Genomic DNA, 21,593 nt, shown 5'->3' on the forward strand with positions numbered 1-21,593 from the left:
AACATCGTTGTGCTCTTCTGCCTTTGGCTCCAAAAATATGAATGGATAAAACCACTGGTCAGTCACGACATTATAAAAATGAAGACAGACAAAATGAGGAGCATTGGTTATCGTTGGGTCCTGGTATTTTTATGGTTTCTACTTTGCACTTTGTTAGTCCACCAAAATCTGTTTCAGACCAAACACACAACTCCCCGGTGGCACCAGCTTCCTTGAAAATGGCAATGCTCCCTACCATAACGCTAAAATAAGAAAGACAATAAGAAAGGGAAAGAATAGCGTCCATGGGAGAGGCCAAGGAGAAAACCACTGCTGACCAAAAACAACACAATGGTTCGTCTCACATTTACCAAAAACATCTGGATGATCCCAAGAAAATATTCTGTGGACTGACGAGACAAAAGCTGAACTTTGTGGAAGGTTTAAGTCCTGTTACATCTGACATCAAACTGACAGCATTTCATAAAAAGATCATCACAGCAACAGTCAAACATGGTGGTGGTAGTGTGATGGGGCTGCTTTGCTGCTTCAGGACGACTTGCTGTAACTGATGGAACCTTGAATTCTGCTCTGAAGGAGGATGTCTGACCATCAGTTTATGCTCTGAAGCTCAAGAGCACTTGGGTTTCGCAGCAGGACAATGATCAGAAACACAGCAGCGAGTCCACCTCAGAATGACTCAAAAAAAAAAAAAGAAGGTTTTGGAGTGGTTGAGTCAAAGTCTGGACTTAAATTGGATTGAGATGCTTTGCATTGTCCTTAAACAGGCCCTTCATGCTGGAAAACCCTCCAATGTGTCTGAATTAAAACAATTCTGCAAAGAAGAGTGGATGTAATTCTTCCACAGTGATGTGAAACACTGATTTCCAGTTTACACAAACTCTTGATTGCAGTTCTTGCTGCCAAGGGTGGCAGAACCAGTAATTAGGTTTAGGAGGCAGTTCATTTTTTCACACAGCGACAGGTAGGTTTGGATAAAATTGATCCCCTAATAAATGAAATCATCATTTTAAAACTGCATTTTGAATTTACTCAGGTTATCTTGACACATGTAAGTGTGACAAATATATAAAAAACGAATAAATCAGAAAGGAAGGTTCCTCACAACACTGTACGTGAGAATCCTGAAACCTTGAAGAATTTCTTTGAATTACACAAGTATTTTTTAAAACTGTGTAACAGTGTCCTCGTAGCCCCCACATACAGTTTATGAATGTTTGACATTCTTGTACAAATAAGTCAAAACTTTGATAACATTGCCTGTAAATGTGTAAAGGACATCCAGAAATTGATTGAAACTCTGGTTGGTTAAACTTTTTGAATGATTCATGCACTTTTGCACTGCCTCAGTAAGTAATACAAGGCCTTCTGTCACACTGACAGGCACATGAGTCCCGACTTTGAGGCTAGAGAAAAAAGGAGGTGATAGTCCTTGCTAATGCAAATAGCATGCGGCAGACTGGGTTGAATGTCGCTCTGAACGTTCAAATTTACATCTCAGCTCCTTCCGTGTGGGTCCTTCCTTGTTTAACTTCACCGCAAATCAAACCAATCAAAAGTTGAAGAAGAAGATGGTGTCATGAATCCAGATGATTCCCAGCTGACAGTGTCAACGTTTTTTCTTTTGTCGAGACTTTTTTAAAAAATTTTTATTTTTTTACAAAGACTGCCTGTTACTCTGGATCCTCTGGTGCTCCTGAATGTCAGTTTCATCTTATCACTTCCATTTACATGATCCCAGCTGGGCCCGAGATTATCTTTCACAGCTTATCTGGTGCTGGGGTAGGTTTTCTTTTCTTTTTCACAGAATCACAAAGTGAACGCCTGTGAGGTGAAAGGTCACCGTACAGCGCTGGGGATTGAGAGGGCATGTGGCTGCTATTCAGATGGAAATAGGTAGAGGTGTTTTCACTCTTTGGTACCTGTTCTGCATGCAGCTTGCAGCGTTCGCAGCACAAAATAGAAGCAAAAGATTGTTTCTGAGCAGACGGGGGCCTTGAAGGTCAGGGTTGCTCGCTTGGTTTGTGCTGCCGTGATTGCGCTTAATTCAAGTCATCAGCAGACGTGAATACAGCTGTGCGCTGACACACGCCTAGAAAATCTCACACAATAAGTCAGTAAACACTGCGACTGCAGTTTTTTGCACTCAGTCTGGTCATTTTGGACGACATGTTCCTCGCATAGCGAACGGAGCAGAAGTTGGGATTCAGTCCAGAAAAATTGCGACTCATCCATCTTGTGTCTCTGGCTCTGATTCAGTCCCATTGCCCTTTCTATTTTCACTTCTGAGCCATTTGTGTGTGTGTTTGTGTGGGCTTTCTTATGGAGAGTATTAAAACAAAGGAAGAAGAACGCAATGATCCGTTTCAAACAGCAAGCCTTTAGCTTGAAAACAGATTCCACGTCAGATGTTTTTAGCCGAACATTTGACTCTGCTCATCATTTTGAGGCTGCTGGTATCACATGGGTTGGGATGTTTTATATACTGTTGAGGTCATTTGGACCTTGGCTCTGAGTTACTATCTTTTTTGGAGTAGTGGAACCTAAAACCCTGAAAGGCACCGTTATTAGCCTTTATCTATCTTTGTTTTTGCTTGGGTGAGCGTGCATGAGAACAAGAAGTCCTCGAAATTAAATTAAAATATGCACCATCCTGCAGAAAAACACATCTGCCAGTACATGCCTCAAATCTGAGGGTGGTGGTGGAGGTTTTATTAGATTTCTCAGGAAAGATGAGGGTTTGCTTTACAGTAAGACAGAAAAATACAGTACATGCACTACCCCATCTAAAAATGGGGCAGGTGCAGGGCCAGAAGACGTATCGACACATGAAAAAGTCCAGCTTTACCTATTTATTATTAATATTATTTATTGTTTGGGATCATTATCATGATGAAAAATGAAGATGTTACCAATCAGATGCTTTTACCAACAGTTTTGACAACACTCGGTCCTAATTTCATGTGTAAAAAAAACGTATTTAGAGCTAACAGGAAAATAAACTGTTTTAAAACTACACTTCTTCACTCCTACATGTTTTGTTGACCCTACATGCACCCTGAGCTCCTCCGTACGCACACAGTGGCAATGTATAACATTAGCATACTTCCTCCTTTGCTGGGCTGATATTTAGCAATGTTGTTGTATGAAATAAAATAAAATAAAATAAAGAACTTAATATTAGTTTTAAGGACATTATAGCCTCTGACTTTTAGGTCTCCACATCATCATCATTTCCCACTAATGCATCTTTTTTTCTGACGATGTGTGTTTCGTGTGCGCAGGATGGAAGAGACAGTGCGGTCACTGCTGCAGAATCAGGGTGTCCTGGAGCAGACTGCTGTGGACACGGTGGACATCATGAAGGTCTACAAGGTAAACTCTCATTTAAAAATCTCATTACAGTGAGACTGTGATGCCAGTGATGGTCCAGAGAGAGGTTATTCTTAAAGCTGCTTCAATCTTAGGAAAAAGTACAGAAATAATGAAAGGACAAATGAAATTTGTTATTTTCAGAATTTATTTACTGACATGCAGTGATCATTTAGTAGAGACATGCGTCTTTGTCTTCCACTGTTTGTTTTTTCTTATTTAGCTGAGAGCCTGGGTATTGACTAAAGCCAGACTGAGTCAAGGTGAAAGAATTCATTCCCGGCCCTGTTATGTAAGAGAAATAGCTGCTGGGATTGAGCAGAAATGCAGAAAGAATAAGTAATACCGTGTATTTTTGAAGCTTGGGTCACCTTTGGGGTCTCACTTCACAATTTGGAGCTGAACATGTTTACACAGTGTTGCAGTGCAGAAATGCTTCGCTCGGTCTATCATCAGTGGGGCATTATCTGAGAGGCCTAACTATAGAAAACAAATGTTCTTTTGCCCCCAGCTATGTGTGCTGCATTCATTTGTAGTCTTGAAAATACTTTAGACTCTTAGAGTATTTATTAAGCCTCACTGGTCGTTTGTTTCTTATATGTCACACTAGGGGCACACGGTAACTACAGTGTCCATAAAGCAGCAGCCACATTATTGTCTTTAACTTCGAGCCGGTGAAATGAGAGTGAAATGCCTCGAGGGAGGAGAAGAAAAGGGCAGCCACTAGTTCATGAAGTATGCAATAAAAAGAGTGTCTTTATTAATGACTACATGTGTATATCACAAGACAGGAATAGATGCAGAAAAAAATCATCCTTGACTGATGAGTGCGAATCAAAGTGTCCCGAATAAAGAACAAGGATCGTAAAGTTCACTGTCAGTGGCTCTATTGCTTATGTATTCCACTGAGTACATGTGAAACATGGGTTTAGCAGCCATAATAATAGACTCATGTCTGAAAGTTGTCCTGAGGCGCAAAAGCTTCATCACAAAAATGCAACTCGACAGTGCAGTCTTATGAAATATATATCAAATGAATCCACTTTGTTAATATGCAGATAGCGTTGTCTGTTGTCTGTGCATATAAAATAAACCCTTAAAAAGGGAGTGTGAGGGGAAGAAACACTCAGTCAGTGGTGTTAAAAAATTTGGGGTTCTGAGCATGAAGTACTAAATCTGCAGTTCGTCTAATGGCCACTTGAGGCTGTTCTCCAAAAGCGATTCAATTCACCCTGGACACCCATGTTAGAAAATACTTTACAGCTATAGAAAGCACATTTACAGTTTAATACAAGAGTGTTTCTGACTTCTGTGCTTCCTTCTTCACAAAAACTCTGAATGGGGTTAATTTTTTAATAACATTTGCTAACCTTTGGTTGTAGGTGGGATTTGAACCTTACTCTCCCAAGTGAAACTTCTGTACTCTTTATCTAAAGCCTTAAAAGGAAAACAATAGACAAACTTGAAGAAACTCAAGAGCCAACTTCAATAAATTGTCCATCAAATACTGGAATTAGGGGTAGCAACTGTGCTAATGGATTCCTGCTACTACCCACTTCCACTAATTGGACTTAATTGGATCTCTCTAATGTTGTTGGCAATTGAATTATCTGAGGAAAAATATGACCTGCTGTGATGTATAGAAGATTGTGGCTTATGAATTAAGTTAGAGTATTTTATTACAGTGTAATTAAATCTATACCGTAGATACATCATAACCATTAACACCGAAGAAGCCCTATGCCATTTCCTGACATGCACCTCCATTGCCTCGATGTAGCTCAAAACACCTTTGATTGGCCTGTTTATGCATTTTCAGCTACTTCTTCTGCTGCCATTTTCAAAAGCGACTGTAAGATAAGGGATCAATTTGAAGAGAGAAAATCAGCCACCAAATTGGTTTTTGGTGCCAAAAGTGCACGAACAGGTATAAATGCTGGCAACGGTATTGGCTACTTGCCTTGGCTCAACACAGAAGTCTAAAATAAGCTTTAGTCTCTTACTTAGGCACCTGTTATCAGATGGCACCTTGCTAACTACACTTGCTAGTGTTAGCTTATAGCTTAGAACTCGTTGTACTCCAAACATGGTAACTTTTGCCGTCAAAATACCAACAAGAATGCTAACACTGCAAAGTTTTTTAACTGCAGAAGGTGGAAATCTAGAAAAACCCATTGCAATTAAACAACAGGGAGACTCCCTTCTCAATTGTTCTTTGCCCCTCCTACCAGTCAGTGCTAATTTTTGTCTTCAAGTGAGATTTGAACTCTACTCTCCCAAGTGAAAGTTCTGTGCTCTTTATTTAAAGCCTAAAGACAGACCAACAGGAAGATCAGGAATCTATATCCCCCTCAAAACCTTAGCTAGTATATTCTGAAAGGCTACTATATATACAAGATATGTTTTTTATGGTAGCCTATATTGTACTACATTACCATTAGTATGTTAGCATGCCAGCTCTCTACATAGTGAACTGCTAGCTAGATTAAAGCAAATTAAAATGGATATACATCACATAAACCTTCATGGAAACGATCACAAAATGATAACAGATATATGAAGGACTTGGATTTCTTTATCTTTTTTAGCAACAGAAGTCAAAAATTTAAAAACAAGCTAAACTCAGTGATCTGCTGCTTGATGTAAACTGTAAACATTTCCTTATGTGATCAGCAGCGGATAGAGAATATACTTGGAGGGTTATTGTGCTATTCCCATATGCTGTATAACTAAACACCAGCCGCTCCTACGCAGTGATGTGCTCCTGCTGCCGCTGCTGTATTCTGTGTATTCAGCAGGCAAACTCAATAACTTGAAAGGGCAACGTGAGGGACAAAGTTCCCTCCCCTCTCCCACTCCAGACTCTCTCTGCGGAGATTATTACAGAGCCCTTTAACGCCGTCTGATGAGCAGTCTCTCAAATCACAGGCATCACAGGCGAACGAAAGCAGACTTAAAACCTTGACTATAAAGTATTGCCTTGAACACAATTGTCTGATGGAATCGAACAAGATTGAAAACCTAATACGTGTTTAGACGACATTTAATCAAGCGGTGGGGTGGGGGTGTATTCTGAAGGACATTATTTCCAATTCCTTTTAGAAGAAAGTAGCAGCTTGGTCTGTGCAGCTTTCAGATTAAAAAAAAAAAAAAGAGTTGCGGCTATTCATCTGTGATGCTAACCTCACTTTTGTTGAGCACATTAACCGCAGGTGTCTTCAGACTTCATCTGCTGAGGAGGAAAATTTTAAGGCACATGCACAGTGATATGTCGCACTCAAGTTCTTACTCTGCTCTTGTGACTTAGGATGCAATAATACCTTCATTGTCATCTAGCTAACATGTTATTAACATTTATTCAACACATCTTTTTACCAAAAGCCTGCAGTTAGTAAGTATAAAGAACTGCGACTAGGGATCACTTCAAGAGGTTTTAGGATCAATCTGAAGGGTCACAAGATGATGAATTTGTGAGGAAAAAAAAAGAAAAATGTGCATCAAATTTGGGTCTTTACCATCCAGCTTTTCCTCACATATTTATTTTATCCTGTGAATATTTGCCTCTTTGAAAACCTGTTCAAATGAAAGAAATCAAAGACCACTGGGGGGAAAATTGCCCTAAATGATCAAGCACTGAGACACTGCTGATTTTAAAGAAATCAGCCACTCTTGAATATCAGATACAGCAAAGTATTTTACTTCATTCATTTATTCAAGTGCAAGACTTATTGTAGGAAAATAACAATTATTTTCTCAAGAATCATCAGTATATTCAAGCTCTTATGACTGAGATCCTTACTGGACTCCTGAATGACCCAAACAAAAGTGCTTACAAATCTCCAGAACCAAGCACTGTATATCAAAGTTTCTAGCTTAACAGGATTAACGTGCTGTTTATCTTGTTGGGAGTTGGAAGGTGTCAAACTGTGTCAGTTAATTGAATTACTGTGATGTAGTAACAATGCAAACAGATAAATACCCAGTTTTGCATTTTTGTAAATGGTGAAACCTCTAATAAAAATTCCACTATATTTAAAAGAAATCGTCAATCGTCAGTCCACTAAATGTTATCGCCACAGGCCAAAGACAGAAAAGTCACCAAGGAAGTAAATGTCACCCCTTAATTGGCCAGACTGGATCCCTCATACCTGAGAAGGTTGCTGGAGGAGGATAGTACGCTGTTTATTTGCAGTTTATATATCAGGAACTATTCAACAGCACATTTTTGAGAAATATTTGCAGGCAGTGAAGTGAAATATTGGAAACACTGGTTGTTCTCGATTCTGTCATTATTTGGCTGTTTTTGTCCATACCCATGATTCTCTAGTAAAACTAGAATTTTACTAATTAAAACTCAGTCAGTCAGTTTTAGTTCGTATTACTGCTCAACAAGCACTATTATTTGTCGACTGACTTTTAGGGCCAACTGGAAGTTGATGTTAGAGGAAGTGCAGCTTTACTTGCCCAGAACTCCAGCTGGGCAATCACTGGTTGTGGGCAAGCACTGACTTGGTTTTCCTTGAAAGTCCAAAGACCAAATCTGAGTATATCTCATCAAAAACAATTATTATTTTCCCCCCAGGTTTATATAATTTTTCTTATTTCAGAAGTTATCTTATACTGGCTACTTCTTGTCTCTTACACTTATTAAGGTACGGTGAAATGCAATATTTAGAGAACATCAGTGCTCAAATTTTATTAACATGTTCAGCCTATGATGAGCGCTTGCAAAGGTCACCAGCTGCAAACACTGGAACCACTATTTTAGGTTTAAAAATGCCAGAGAGCGATGACTTTAATATCTAAACTACTGCCAAAGCAAAATTCACTTCAACTGAAAAGTGGAGTCAGATACTTTTACAGCTTTTAAAGTAAAAAATGCAGAACAAAGCGTGCATCAGAGTTTTCATCTAAGGTGATGTCTTCAAATTGTTTTCTCAGACAAACACAAAAGCTGGAACAATCCACTTTGGGGCTTTTTTTCTTCTTTAAAATTCAATGACATTACTATAAATTGTTTGTTTTGTTTTTCAGCCCTTGTAGCAAAGAAGCAGATGATCTTTTTCCAGCAAATATTGATGAATAGATGTTTTCAGTAAGCATCTAATGTGAGGCTCCAAAGATCCCTTGAAAAGCATGAATAGTGTTCTAACTGTGACCAAGAGTTTGTTTTTAGCAGTTTGGCGCTAGCCAGACAGTACCTCATTATTAGCTACTTATAACCAGTGTTTAATTATCACAGATGCCAGGAAACACCAGAAGAGAAAAGATTGCTGGCAATGAGACTGCGTGAGACAGACACTGTGTAAGGGCAAAGAGGGAGAGCACAGGATCCCCATTATACAGAAAAGAAAGCCCCTGAAGGTCACTGCCACTCTTTAGAAAACAAGAGAAACATGATTAGGGATTATGGGATGTTTTGGAGCTCTGTTGTTGAAGCTGCTTCCCTGTTGTCCCATCTGCCCATCTGATCCTCTCCCCTTTTCCTTTCTTCTTCATTCACTCCCTCCTTCCCTCTGAGTTCTGCCTTTCACGCCTCCTTAACCGTTTTACCCTGAAACATTTGTCATACCTCTATTTTCAATTCTTTCCTCCCATCTGCTCTGCTTTTTGCTCGCCAAATTCATGCTTTGATTTTCTGTTCCTTATTTCCCCCCCCCTCTAACCTCCTTTCGCTGTCTGTGCGTCAGGATAAACTCTCTGAGGAAGTGCAGAAACAGCACGACGGCCCAGTAGAGAAGGGCTCCCTGCCGGTGACTCAAGCAGAGCTGGACCCCAGGCTGCTGCTGAATCCTGAACATGATGCCAGCCAAGCAGAAGAGGATAAAGACAAAACCAAGCTCCTGCTGGAGCGCCTCAAGGCCCTGGAGGTACTAACTCGCCACCACGCATTTCTGTTGTCTCTTTAAGTCTCTCCTGCTTTGAATTTTTCAGCTTTCTTTTTCTCTCTGCCTACCTCCTTTTCCTTCTGAGTTTTCTTTATTCGTGCCTCTGTATACTTCTTGTATCCATACTCCTAGCCACCCCTGGCTATCCTTTGTGGCCAGCCCGTCTGACAGTTGTCAGAGTCCTTGCTCGGTTGTGTCTGAAAGCATGACAGCTCATCAAATTCTCTGGTCTCCTTCATTTGGAGAGCAAAGTCATCCTGTGAGAATCGTCGCCGGGGCCTCGGGCTGTACTCCAGCTTTGGTTTGTTTTCCTCTGCGCTTGGGGATTTGGGCTATACTCCGCCACGAGCCAAAGCAGCCAAAGCAGATGCTCAGCCACAGCGATCTACACTGTTTGTTTTTTGTGCTGAAGCCACTGGACACATATCCGCTCAGATCTCTTCAGTAATTAAAGTGCTCAGGCTTAATTAAGTTAGGCTTTTAGTCTTCACTGATACACTCCTAAGTGGCTCCACGTGGCTTTTTGGTTTTGGTGTGGTGAAGGGTGCGTGGCACTCGGTCTTACCCCGAGTCATGTCACTCATTTCATATATTATCATCCCAGTGAGTGGATGTCATCCTTTGTTATTTGTCACATGCATACGGCCAGGAGCTGCCCTCTTCTACCTTCTAGTCTGGCTCAGGAGGCTATTATCCTCCGCTGCATCAGTGATAAACAGAGAGCAACACAGATTATCTAGGAGGAAGTGAAGAAGTAGAAGTAAATGTCATGACCATTTCCTAACCCCAGCCAGACACTTTGGTGCCTAAGCTTAACCCAGGGGTCTCAAACTTCCAGCTCCAGAGCCACATGTGGCTCGTTTATCCAATTCCAGCAACTCTTCTAATGACGGTAACAAAATAATTTAATTATAAAAATGAACAAAGAGGTTTGTTGCTTTGCTTTTTTTTTAAAGATAGTTTTCTTACTGGTGTGCTTGATCTGTGCACTTCAGTTATAATTGAAATGAAAATGTTACTTTTTACTAAAGCTATTATGCTACATAGAGCACGAGCGATATAGCATTTTTACAACTGATATCGAGATTTGGTGATTTTAAAAATCTGATATTTTATTTCTTTTAGACACACATTACAGTAAACTAATTTTCCAAACATATGTTATGCGTAATGATTAATCATTATTAAGGTAATATGATAACACAGTTTAAACATGATCTTGTTTTATTGGCACGGCTTGTCATTTACTCGTTTATGCTCAGCTTGGATCATCTGGTTATTGTTTGTGCCATTCCAAACACATTAAAGAGAGGCTGCAAAGGGAGTGCCCTCTGGTGGACAAACTATGTAACATCAACATTCATAACATGGTTGAAGGGTGTTTTTTCTATCCCTGGTTTACTTTTTAAATTTTCATTTATTGGCCTTTATAAATAGCAAATCCAAAATAGCTACGTTCAGTCGATAATATCAGCCCAGCAGATATATATCAGTCATGCTCTAATGCTACATGTTTTATTAATCAAAAGCAGGCTTGAAGTAGGCCTTTATATGTCAGTAGGTTTTTTTAGTTATTTCAAATATAAAAACTTATTATATATAACAAGTACACAGTATTGCACCTATTACTTATGTTAATAGTGTAATATGTATTTAGCTGACTTCATTATAACCCCACACACAGCAGTGTCTCCATACAGCTTGTTTAAGCCAAACCTTGCTAAAAAGTTGCTCTTTTGATAGTAAAGGTTGTTGACCTCTGATATAAACAAACAGCGCACATATTAAATAAAAATAGAGTGAATAAAATTGAAAATAAAAGGCAAGTTGTTAGAAAGCTTGTATAAAAAAATTGTTTTGAGCTCTGGATTAAATGGATAAAGCTTCTACCACCATTCATGCTTCATTCTGCTGAATTTGGTTGCTGTTTTCTGCCCTTTGCTTCTGTTTCACTTGGTGGAGCAGCTTGCATTTAATGAGGTGGCAATTACCTACTAGATACTACAGAGTACCTACTACTCAATTTAATGGGTTCAAAACAAGTGCTCACAAACATTTTTGTGTACACAGGCTGATAATAAAACAATCCAAATATTTCAGCAGATGCCATCTAACAATTAAAACAATCCAAATGCGTGTAGAAAAATAAAGATGACACTTTGGTAGCAAGAAAGACACATGAAGGAGAAAGAAGTGAAAAAGTAAAAAAAGTCCTCAGAGTGTATTTGATCTTTTCTTCCTTTTGTTTGTTCATCCCTGAAAGAAAACAGACCCTAATTACAGCAAAGTGGCAGATAATTGCCTGCCTGTTGCTCCTCCAGCGGTGAGTTATCTTCTGAGACTGGCGAAAAGTATGGTCAACCTGTCCCTGCGATCCATCTGGTGAAGCGCATTACGGAGACGCTACATTTTAAACAGCTTTATCAAAAGTTATCTGCCGTTTTTATTCCTTGCTGCTGTGTGGGTGATGGATGCACCCCCAGCTAAAGCAGCAGGAACAAAACAGAGGCAATACATCACTGCCCCTCATTGTGCATAAACTCCACTGGCACTACGTAAGCACCGCCCGGCTCCTGTTTCTGTTTCTCTTCATTAACTTGGCAGGCACGTGCTGCAGTCTGTAACCGGGGCCTAAATGAATACACATAGCACATTCTGGGAGAAATGGCCACTGGTCATTTTACTGATTAGGTGATAAGGGCATTAAAGCTAAAATTACCCAGGAGTCCACACCTGACAAACACAACCTGATAAATATTTACCAAAGACCCAAAAATGCAAGCGTGTGAGCCTGTTGTAAGACGTGTCAGGGTATATACATTATATATGGATTAGGTTGAGTCTAAAGATGTCTGTACTTCACATATTGGTGGATAAACTGGATAAGCTATAGGTTTGTAATTGCTGTAATATTATTTGACAGCATAGATATATTCCTATCAGCTATGTAAATTGTTTTGATTTTACCCATGCCAGTTCATTACTAGGAAGCACCAAATGACAGGGAGATAAAGTAGAGTACTAGTTGATGAAGAAAATGACTAAAGAGCTAAAGAGCCAAAGAAATGTTCTCAGAGAATGTTGGGCCCCAAAAAATAGAGCATAAAGAAGAGTCGAATCCTTAAATTATTAGTCACTAAACAGTGAGAAAAAACTACTGTCAAAAGAAGATTAGTATCCCATGTACAGTAATTTGAATTTTGCAGTTCTGTTCTGGAACATTCCCACCCTCACATTTACGTGCACTATATGAACTAAAGTGCTAGGCCACCTACACTTCCAGGAGCTGCTCAAGCATAGAAACCCACACCATTAACATGAAGGGTTTTTTTAAGTCCCATTGCCACAGAGGTATAAAATAAAAGATTAAGCTGTGGAACCCAATAATTTTGTCCCTACAGTGTAGATTGGAAGCATTAAAGGTCCACAGCAGGTCCAGTACAAAGCAGGCATCAATGATAATAGGCATGCCATTTGTTATGTCAGACTTTACTCAGCGTTAAATGGAGAAAATGGGGTTCAGTGGGGTTGCAAAGCGGCTTGCAGATGCAAGTTAAATAGACTTTCATGACTTCTATGGGCAACATTAAAGGTGATTTAACTTCCAAGTTTGAAAAATGAAGCCAACGTAGTAGTGCCTTAAACCTACATTCTTTTAAATAATCACTAGGGGGCGACAGCTCTGGTTGCAAAAAAACTTCCAATGCTGTAGATGTCTGTGGGAAAACGCCCCTCAGCCCTGACCTGTGTACACACTTTCCAGATGAGTTAATGAGCTCAGTCATTCATTTTGGATTGTATAAATTATTTAAATTAATTAAATGTATTTTCTAAATTATGGTCATTCTAAGGATGAGAAGCACATTAAATGTTTCACTGTTAGATGCACCCCTCGCTGGTTTCAAAACAGCGGGATGGTAACCGTGACAATATTTCAAACCAGTGGGTGATGTCATGGTAGCTATATCGGTCTTTTGTACTGTCAGTGGTGACTTCAGATGAATCCTGTTTCATTTCTAATGACAACAAACAGCTTTAAAATGGCCCAAAATAGATTTTTTTCACATAACATGAGCATTATTAAATAATCGAAGGTTTTTAGAGATTATATTATTTAGGCGTCTGCTCTGCCCCAAGTCATGAATAGATTTTAAAGTTAGTTACAAGAATTGTTATTTACACTGACATTATGACTGCAGGGTTGTTGTGGTGTTATAATAATACACTGAACTATGGCAGAATATGATAGCGGGATTACACGGTTTGACTGAGAAGGTTTATTGTCAAATTTTTAGTGCCTGTTGTGCTGAGTTGTACTATTTTCAATGACAGACTAATCCTTTTACCTTGATTCTTGGTCTCAGAAAGCATCATCCCTGAAAAATATTAAATTCCAGTCTCAACACAAAGAAAGTTAATTTTCTGCCACCTGCCAAGGATGTGCTCCCGCTTAAGTGTTTTCCCTGGTGTAGACACCTCAGAGCCACCGCCATTCATTCTTCTAACAGTGACATAACTTAATACAATGAAATGTTTTTACTATTTTGGCATAGTAACCTTGAAATTAAATGCTATATGATTATTTAATATAATATTTCTGGTGTCTTCTGAGGGGCAGGAATGTAAATAATCCGTCCAAACCGTGCTACCTCACAGACCTAAATGTCACATGCATGTGTTTCCATGTGCAGCCCTGTTGCTAAGAGAGCGGTGCACTTCCAGGTTGCTCATCTCTATAACTACAGCACAAAGAAAGAAGGACACAAGCACGTCCAGTCGCCAACACTTACAGACTTGCATGCCACTAAAACAACATAGCAAAACTGATTTTAGGCTGAGCGCGGACGTGTCAGATAGCGCCTCATACTGAAGCTTGAGTTAAAGAAAATGAGCTGCCGTGTAGGCGAGGCTCTGGTTAAATCATCACATATTTTAAAAAGTCATGCTCATTTCTTTTTGGGTGTGAATAAATGGGAGCTGATTTATTTGTTTTTCTCCTTCTGCAGTTAATGATGGGAATATGAGTCTTCGCTGGCACATTTGAATCATAAATTAAGTTGTGTAACAGTGATAAATACACTGTCAGGGGGATTTCCCAAGCTAAATGCATCTCTTGAAAATAGAAACTAACACATGAGATGCTCGAGCTCTCTTTAATTGCTCAGGCCATTCATTAGATTTGCACTCATAACCACACGTTGCAGGCTTTGAGGCTTTAATTAGTCAGTGTTTCTTCGTAAGACAGCATCGTTGGACTGTTTTGGGTTGTAATCATGTTTCCCATGTTTTCATCAAGGGATTGGTAGTTTCTAGTAAAGGGCAGAGGGCGAGAGAACCAAAGAGTCTGACAGCTCCTAATATGCTGCCTGCCTCTGACAAATTGGAAACTCCCAAAGATCAATAGGACGCCACCTCATCGCTTGGCAAGCAGAGGAGATATTCTTATTAGGTCCGGGCTCCAAACGGCTAGCTGCCGCCCCAAAGTTCAGCATCATAACTTCCATCCCCTTGACCTTTTTCTCAGTTGCACTTGGTAAATTTTTATTGGCTGTCCTGGTTCAAAGTTGACATATGACCTTTGTGAGGGAAGTCTCAGTCTTAGCCGGAGCAACGCTTGATTGCCGCTCCTGTCTCTGTTGTTTTTTGTTGCATCAAACATAACTGGAGTGTGTGTTCTTTGCAGGAGGAGAACTCCACCCTGGCCTTAGAGAATGAGAGTCAAAGGGAGCAGTACGAGCGGTGTCTCGACGAGGTGAGTGCACACCTTGTTTATCTTTATTCATTCCAGGCAACATTCAAGGACGTTGAGTGGCTTGTGAGATGTTTTACTTACCTTGAAACTGAATTTGTTTTGACAGAATAAAATAAATTGTATTGTGGACCTGAAGATTAAGGTTTTAATGAGGTCCTGAGCCATGCTATGGTTATCTTACAGCTTGGCAATTTACTCCAGCCACAGCTCGAGGAAGGCTGGAGAGAATTTGTTGATAATGACAATCAATTTTATTTTTCATGCAACTAAATCTTAACGCACACTCTTTTATCTGACATTTTTTGTCTTTTCACATCCTCTGTTTACTTTTAAACTGTTAAGTAACAACACACACACATTTACATAACTCTATACTATCCAGGCTAAATTAATAGAAGATATGATAGTTAATAGCAGTTGCCTTTGGAATTTTGTTATGTCTATGTCTGCACTATATGTCAAATAAAGAATCTAAAACTTCACAACTACATGGATACTACTTATTTTCCATACTATTAGCAGCTGCAGTATACAGCGCAAGTAGCTGGTAGGCCATCAACAGTATATCTATATGATGCAAAGACAGGAAGGAAGTGAGGAGGAAGGACATGAGGATAGGCAGACAGTAGGTGTGACAGATGGGTTCAAATTGGAGGTTGGGATACCTGATAACAATTTTCTAAAATTGAAATTCAAAGACACAACTAGAATTTCACTCATCAAAACTGAAGCATAGACTTCTTTACAGGCTGTCAATACAGTTACCCACACATTAAGCCGTATTATTTGACAACTAGTTGCATAAAAAATACTCCAAAAAGCACCAACACCACAAAGACAGCAGCACAAAGTATCTGAAATTAAGCCTAGTGGACAGCTAGCAGCTAGGTAGGCACTTACTTTTTCCTTAAACAAGGCCAGTTTGCAACAATGTATAATTTTAGCATTATGATAATACCCCATTCTTTCTTTCTTTGGTTTTGTTTTTTCATGCTATAATTCACCAGGACCTAATGCTAGCTAGTGTGAATAGCATAATACACAACAGAAATGCGGTAATCAGTGCTAAAAATGAAATACAAAGAAACTACTAGAATTTCACTCTTCGAGACTGATGCACTGAAGTACAATTATACACACATTAAACTGTAAAAGGCACTAACACTACAAGTACAGTCACTCAAATTAGCTTAAGCTAAGCTTATCGTACAGCTGTTATAGCATACGGCTGGTATCCATCCCTCTGTAAAGTTCTCATGGAAGCTGAAATTATTTATAGAGCCCAAAATGCTTCTTGCATTAGCCTTTAAACATGTTTATTTCTGCTGTAAAGTTGGTTATTTTAATATGAAAATCTGTGGGGATTGACTCATACTTGGTGCCAGCTTCAAGTGGCTATTTGAGGTACTGCAGTCTCTTTTGCTCCTTAACTACTTATTTTTCCTTCTTTTTGTAACTGTAACGTGCAGTTAAGTGCTTGTGATGCAAGTCTGAAATGTCAGCTTGTATGTAGCTTCATCCTGACATGAACCGGTGTTTGTGCAGAAATAGTTTACATAACAATATCACTTCTGTGCCCTCTGGTTATTTTGCGAGAGCTTGTTAAGCACTGTTTAGGGAGCTACATGAGGGAAATGAAGCAGCCCCGGCTCTGGGCTGTGCCTGCTTGCTGAATCACTCCGGGATGGAGGGAGCGCTGCTAAAGGAAAGCATGTCCAGCAGGGACAAGTCGCCCAATTTGTCCTCAAACCGACAAGCTCAGCAGACTGAGCAGATCTGCCGCAGGGTGGGAAAGACTGGTGAGAGCATAAGGGGAAATAAAAATGAGAGGGGGTGAGGAAGAAGATCGAAAGTTAAAAAAAAGAAAAGAAAGTACAGGGAAGCGGGGCCATTGTTATACAGAGCTGCATCCTCGATGGATTGCATCTGGAGTAAACTCAGCCTTCGTCTCCTTTCTGCTTCCCTGCTCTCACTAAGATGGCTCAGCTCGGTTTTGTTGTGTTTATTTGTCAACTGTTTTCCTTTGTGGTTGGCTTTCGGTGGAAGGACGGCTTAGCAATAATCCTGTTTTAATGATGGAGACTGTGTGCGCCCCTCTAACTAGAACAACAGTGTAACAGAAGGGATGATTATTTTTTATGTTACACCAGCTGTCTGTGTGAAATTTTAAAGTCGTTTGTTGTGTTTGTAACTTGTTTCCAGGACGTACAGCGTGCGCAAGTTCACATCCTCTGTCAAACACCATTAACTCCAGTTTGTTTGATCACAAGAGGCAGATCTGTAACTTTGCGGTTCCACAAGCAGGGCTCATTTTGCTATGTTTACCCCCATCTCTCTTCGTTCAATAAACGAGAAACGAGGCGCTCGAAAGAGCCGATGGGGCTTCACGGGGTATTAATGAGCAATCAATGGGCAGTAATCGTAGACGCTCCTCCATCGGCGTTGCGGTCTGAAGTGCGAACCGCTCTGAGACCAAGACCCGGGCACAGCAGCACTTAAGTCAGGCACACCTCTGGTACCCTACATCAACCAGACACTGTCAATACCACCATTATGCTGTGAGAGCTCAACATTGTCTGCACGAGTGTGTAAAAGAGACACACACACCCAATAGCGGAGGAAAAATGTGCAATGTATTGTGCCACAGCGGTTGCTTGGGCTCATAATAATTCATCCGAGGTGTAAATTGGCTGAGGAAGTACAAACACTCCAAAGTGCAGTGTAAGGGTTTCTATAGAGGCCCGGAAGGGTCATATGATGTCAGGACTTTATTATGGTGCCAAAGCAGATAAATTATATTCTGTGATGTTTTCTTTTTCTCTTTAAGGTTGCCAATCAAGTCGTGCAGGCGCTTCTAACCCAGAAGGTTTGTTACTTCTTTTTCTCTTAATGCATGCTAATATAAATTAATGGATATACTCTCAGTGTTGTTCTAACTGTCATGTGAATTTTACACTCAGACGATGCTCTTTCTATTTGTCCTCCTGAATCAGGATCTGAGGGAGGAGTGTCTGAAGCTGCGAACAAGGGTTTTCGATCTCGAGCAGCAGAATCGGGCGCTCGGTGTTTTGTTCCAGCAGAAGATCAAGCCGGCCTCGGACCTGCTTCTCCAGGTACGCTGCCCTTCCCAGAACCTACCCTCCTGTCGATACACTACATTGTAGGTGATCAAATGGCAGGAAATGTATCGTTAAACAGGTAAAGAACAAAAAACAAAGAAGAACAGAGTGTGTTCCTCCCCTCAGCCGACCAGACCGGTCGCTGCAGATGGCCGCCCCTCCCTGAGCCTAAGGGAGGTTTCTTCCTGTTAAAAGGGAGTTTTTCCTTCCCACTGTTGCCAAGTGCTTGCTCACAGAGGGTTGTCTAATCGTTGGCCTTTCTCTATATTTTTGTAGAGCCTTTGTCTTTCAATACAAATCACCCTGAGTTGAATGTTGTTCTAATTTGGGGCTATATAAATAAAAGTGAATTAAAAATACAGAGGAGTTCATGGTCCACTCAGTGACTGTAAGATGTCCAGGCCCTGTGGCTGATGATCAGTTAATCGAGTGCTTTAACCCTCTTAATGTGAAGCAGTAAGGAATGATTTAGTTTGCACAGAGCTGCAGAGAGTCCTGTCATATGCAAGCTTTGCAGGATTATACCGTCCTCAGCTACTCCTTTGCCAGTATACTTTTATTTTAGTCTCGCTACTACCACATAAATGTTTTAGTAATGCACAAAGTACTGTATATAGATATTTGAACTCAAACATAAGTCTTTGCTCTGGCTTCTCCAATCGAAACAGCCACCTCCTCAGGTTACTGGAACAGTTTATGTCTCCTGTTGCTCAGACAAGTTACTGGCAAACTTGAGCAGCAGACTGAATATCATATTATATAGTTAAATTTTATAGTTATTAATATTATTTATCCTGAAAAAAATTCAAGGTATACATTTTAAAAATTAAGTAGGTCAGTTTGGGGTCCTATAGTTTTAGCCTGAGTTTGCATATCCACACTCAAACATGGTGGAAAGAACTCCAGTAAACGACCCTGAGTACTTCTTCTCATGCATTTGAAGTTGTTTTCCATTTTTAGTTGTTTTTAAAGAGCTTTGGGGTCCTAACCAGAGAAAGAGACTGCTAAAAAAGAAAAGAAAAATAACCCGTAAACACTTTGATTGTTTACGGGTTTACATCTTTCTCTCTAAGCTTACATATGTGCCGTTTAATGTTACTTTTATAGTTTTATGTTGAGGATTCACATGAAATCGGGTCTCCCTGCAGCACGGCTTTCTACATTAAAAACTATGTTGGAAGTCTTTAAATGGCAGATACAAACTTAAAACATCTCCTGCCTTCCCCCAAAGTAGAGCGTCTTCCCTGGTGCCCTCTTGAAAACAAATCCCCTCCTCCAAATCAAAATAACACACTTCACATAAGTTCTGAAATGTTTGCAGCGCCAGGGCTATAATCTCCAACTCTCCACATCCAACAAACAACAAAGATTTGAACCCTGTAGCCATCACCAAACATCACTGTACTTGTACACCCCATAAACCCTATATTCTCTTAGCAGGAGTGGGTGTTTTTTTCTCTCCTTTTGGTCCCAATTTACTGAAAAGTGTCCATGTGTCCATCCAGCAGACTCTGTAAGGTGTAATTATGAGGCTGACGGACCTGCGGCTGTGTTTTTACGCAGCTATTGTCAACCATGATACGAAGTCAGAGGGGAATATGATGAGTTCGGAAAGTGGAATGTCACATAATTGTGGCTCTTTCGGGAGAAAGAAATTATGGGTAGATAAGGAAAAGGAAGGACATGAGAAAGCAAAGCAAAAACAGGAAGTGGTACAAATGCAGAAAATGAATTTAAAAAATGAGGAAAGAGAACTAATGTGGTTGTAGGCGTGTTAGAAAGATCCTTTCAAGGTACTTCTGCTGCCATTAGCAGACAGGCAGGAATATTGTTAAGTGAAAGTGCAATATAAAAGGCTGGAAGAAGGATACTGCCGACACCGCAGCGGAAACCAAAGAGGTGCAATCTCACTGAAGAGGTGTATTAAGGCACTCAGGAATATGATAGAGTTTGAGATCAAGTTCAGTCGTTATTGAGATCCCATGCGGGTAATTGGATTGCGGCGTATTGCTTTATATCCCTCTGGCATCCAGCCGAGACTGTTTTTCTTCTTCTCTTTCCGGCGTGATTCAGACATTATGAGTACGTACGTAACGTAAGGCAGGTGAAAGGAACATAATCATGTAACGTGTGCGTGCTACAGTGCTGTTTGTGTGGTTTCTACAAGCGTGTGGGTTTTTGTCCGCTCATTATTTAATAGCAACATTTTAACCATCATCAGGGTGATTCAATGTAAGAGTTAATCATAATGTGATCACGCCTCTCCGGATGCTCGGCGTGTCCTTTATGAGGGCTTCAGTCGTGTGGGAGAGCTGTTAAAAACAGCTATATTTATCCACGTCACAAAGGCTCGGGACTTCCTACGGAACAGCTATATTTTTATCTGTTGTGCTGTATAATTATTATTTTTATACTTATTTTTTGCAGAGTTAGATAAGAAGATCGAGGCCACTTTCTTATCTTCCTGTTCATTGTAACACTACAACCATAGACTCTATAAAAGACGGATTTAGCTGCTATTCATGGGTAGTAGTGGTGGTGAAGTCACTCTGAAGCCTCGAGCTGAGCATTTCCTGTTGTTCTTATCTTAGTGTTTTCAAACCAGATGTGACAGCTGAGAGGCAGAACCAACCAAAAAATGAGTACAATGAGCATAGCCAATGAGCATACCCTTGATAATCCTCCTTTCTGACTCCAATAGTGACCATGAGCTACAAAATGAACTTTGTGTTTTATTTAATAACGCCTGAAATCAACAATTGAGGCCATTAAGTCATCAAGAAAGTGTTTATGGAGGTCCCAGAACAAGGGAGCTTAGACTTCAATGCTTTACCTCACCCCCAACCGATTGTGACAGATGGCTGCCCCTCTTTGAGCCTGGTTCTGCCAGAGATGTCTTCCTGTTAAATGGGAGTTTTTCCTTCCTGCTGTTGCCAAGTGCTTATTCTTAGGGGGTCGTTTGATTGTTGGGGATTTCTCTGTATTGTATTGTTTCTCTGTATTGTTGTAGGATCTTTAACTTACAATATAAAGCACCTTGAGTTGACAGTTGTTGAGATTTGGGGCTACAGAAGAATTGAACTGAGCTAAATTGAATTAAATATACAACCAGAATGTCATGGGCATTCTGGTTGTATAGATGGGCAGCCATCTGTCACAATACATAATGAACTTGACATTCATTATTGTGTATTTCTGATACACAATACACACGGTCTGCCCCCGCAAACCGTGACACAGAAGTCTGTGTGTTCTTCTTATAAAGAATACAGGATTTGTGTTAGCACAAAGCTCACAACTACACTACAAAATGTTACATTTATTAAATATGGTCAAATGGAATATACTGCATTGGTACGCATTCACTTTATATCAAACACATTTTCCTTATTAATTAAACATTTGAATGATTTGATTGTTTCCTCTGACTGGTCTCTGGGCCTATGTTACTGGGGCCTCAAA

The 21,593-nt window shown here is 40.1% G+C and overlaps 1 protein-coding gene across 11 annotated transcripts in view; it reads left to right on the forward strand.

The window, feature by feature from the left end:
- Positions 1 to 21,593, forward strand: part of LOC101473452 (nck-associated protein 5) — a 188,003-nt gene that overhangs the window by 126,698 nt on the left and 39,712 nt on the right. For all 11 annotated transcript variants that reach the window (XM_076880532.1, XM_004562590.3, XM_004562588.3 and 8 more), the window contains 5 exons: positions 3,285 to 3,375; positions 9,063 to 9,242; positions 14,944 to 15,012; positions 17,840 to 17,878; positions 18,006 to 18,125. In XM_076880532.1, coding sequence (XP_076736647.1) covers positions 3,285 to 3,375; positions 9,063 to 9,242; positions 14,944 to 15,012; positions 17,840 to 17,878; positions 18,006 to 18,125 — 499 coding nt within the window. The remainder of the gene's footprint in view (positions 1 to 3,284; positions 3,376 to 9,062; positions 9,243 to 14,943; positions 15,013 to 17,839; positions 17,879 to 18,005; positions 18,126 to 21,593) is intronic.

Source organism: Maylandia zebra, linkage group LG23, assembly GCF_041146795.1.
Source record: "Maylandia zebra isolate NMK-2024a linkage group LG23, Mzebra_GT3a, whole genome shotgun sequence".
NCBI lineage: Eukaryota > Metazoa > Chordata > Actinopteri > Cichliformes > Cichlidae > Maylandia > Maylandia zebra.